At 46.3% G+C, this 1,287-nt stretch overlaps 1 protein-coding gene across 1 annotated transcript in view; it reads left to right on the top strand.

Annotated features, from left to right (window-relative positions):
• Window positions 1–1,287, top strand: part of DYNC1H1 (dynein cytoplasmic 1 heavy chain 1) — an 80,446-nt gene that overhangs the window by 34,939 nt on the left and 44,220 nt on the right. The window contains exon 20 of the mRNA XM_007953130.1: window positions 1–122. Within this exon, the coding sequence (XP_007951321.1) occupies window positions 1–122 (122 nt within the window). The remainder of the gene's footprint in view (window positions 123–1,287) is intronic.

The following is a 1,287-nucleotide window of genomic DNA, read 5'->3' as shown; positions in this document are numbered from 1 at the left end:
GTCATGGACGTTCTCAACATCCAGGGGGTCCAGCGGTCTCTGGAAAGGTTGGCAGACCTGCTAGGAAAGATCCAGAAGGCATTGGGAGAGTACCTGGAACGAGAGCGGTCATCTTTCCCCAGGTAGGATTTTTATCTCGACAGGTACTGAATCAAATTGTGTTTCAGTTAACCTTCCTGCAGCTGCCCTCTCTCCCGCTGGGCCCGGGTGTCAGGTCTGTTTTGACATCCAGGACTCAGTAATCTGTGTGATGAGGGCCATTTCTCTTTTATGCATTTATTGTTAATTGCAGCCAACAATTCTCAGTCATTAGACTTTATTTCAGCTATCATCCATGCTCCCAGACAGCTTGCATCTCCAGTCTTTAATTGTGACTGTTTCCTAAGTGGTATTTTTTTTTTTTAAATAGTGATTTGGGTGAAAGTTTACAGAGCAAATTCTCTTCCATACAGCAGCTCACATACACTTTGTCTCATGACATTGAAGCAATCTCCCACAATGCAACAGTTCCCCTCCTCCTTTTTCCCCATAGCCACCTTTTCCCTGTGTCCTTCCCTCCCATGCACTCCTGCCCCCCGAGCTGTCTCCCTGTGCATACACTGCCCTTCTGTTCTCTCCGAGGAGTGTATCTACCTAATGTAAATGTTCAGCTCATATGCCTGTCTTTTGTTTGGCTGGAAGCCACAAGAGTGGGTTCAGTTCCAGACCTGAAGGGCAGCGAGGGGCCCTAGTCTCAGGGGTTCCATCAGGTTCTATCAGACCAGCAAACCTGGTCCTTTTTTTTTTTTTCTTTTATGATTCTGAGTTTTATTTCTACATTGTTTTCTCACTCTGTGCAAGATCTCTGTCCAAGATCTTCTACATAGATCCCCTTCCAAGTGGTTGACAGTGGTAGCTGGACACCATCTGGTTCTTATGGTCTCAGTTGTATAGGCTGAGGATCGCCTGGTATCCAAGTGGATGTCTCTTTCTTTGTGAGTGGTCAGCTTAGTGTGACTTGTACAGGTTGGAAAAAACAAATCTTCCTTCAGACTTGGAACTGAACTCGCTCCCATAGCTGCGTTTCAGTCAAATAGCAGGTCTGCAAGGTGATCAGTAACTCTGGGAAATTCCACACTCCTTAGAATGAACAGCCATTTGAGATGGAAAGGGCAGCATTTGCCCAAGGATAGAGTTCAGAAGCAGGAAGGTTGGGAGAGGAGGAGAAATGGAAATGAAACGTGTAGGGAGGAAGTGGGAGGAAAGAGTGCTATTGATGGGCTTGCGGTCAGTGACATGAAGCAAAAC

This window comes from Orycteropus afer, unplaced genomic scaffold, assembly GCF_000298275.1.
Source record: "Orycteropus afer afer isolate SDZICR_OR568_19922 unplaced genomic scaffold, OryAfe1.0 scaffold00371, whole genome shotgun sequence".
In the NCBI taxonomy this organism is placed as follows: domain Eukaryota; kingdom Metazoa; phylum Chordata; class Mammalia; order Tubulidentata; family Orycteropodidae; genus Orycteropus; species Orycteropus afer.
Note: the sequence above shows the minus strand (reverse complement) of the source record. Positions and strands in the feature narration are given on the sequence as shown.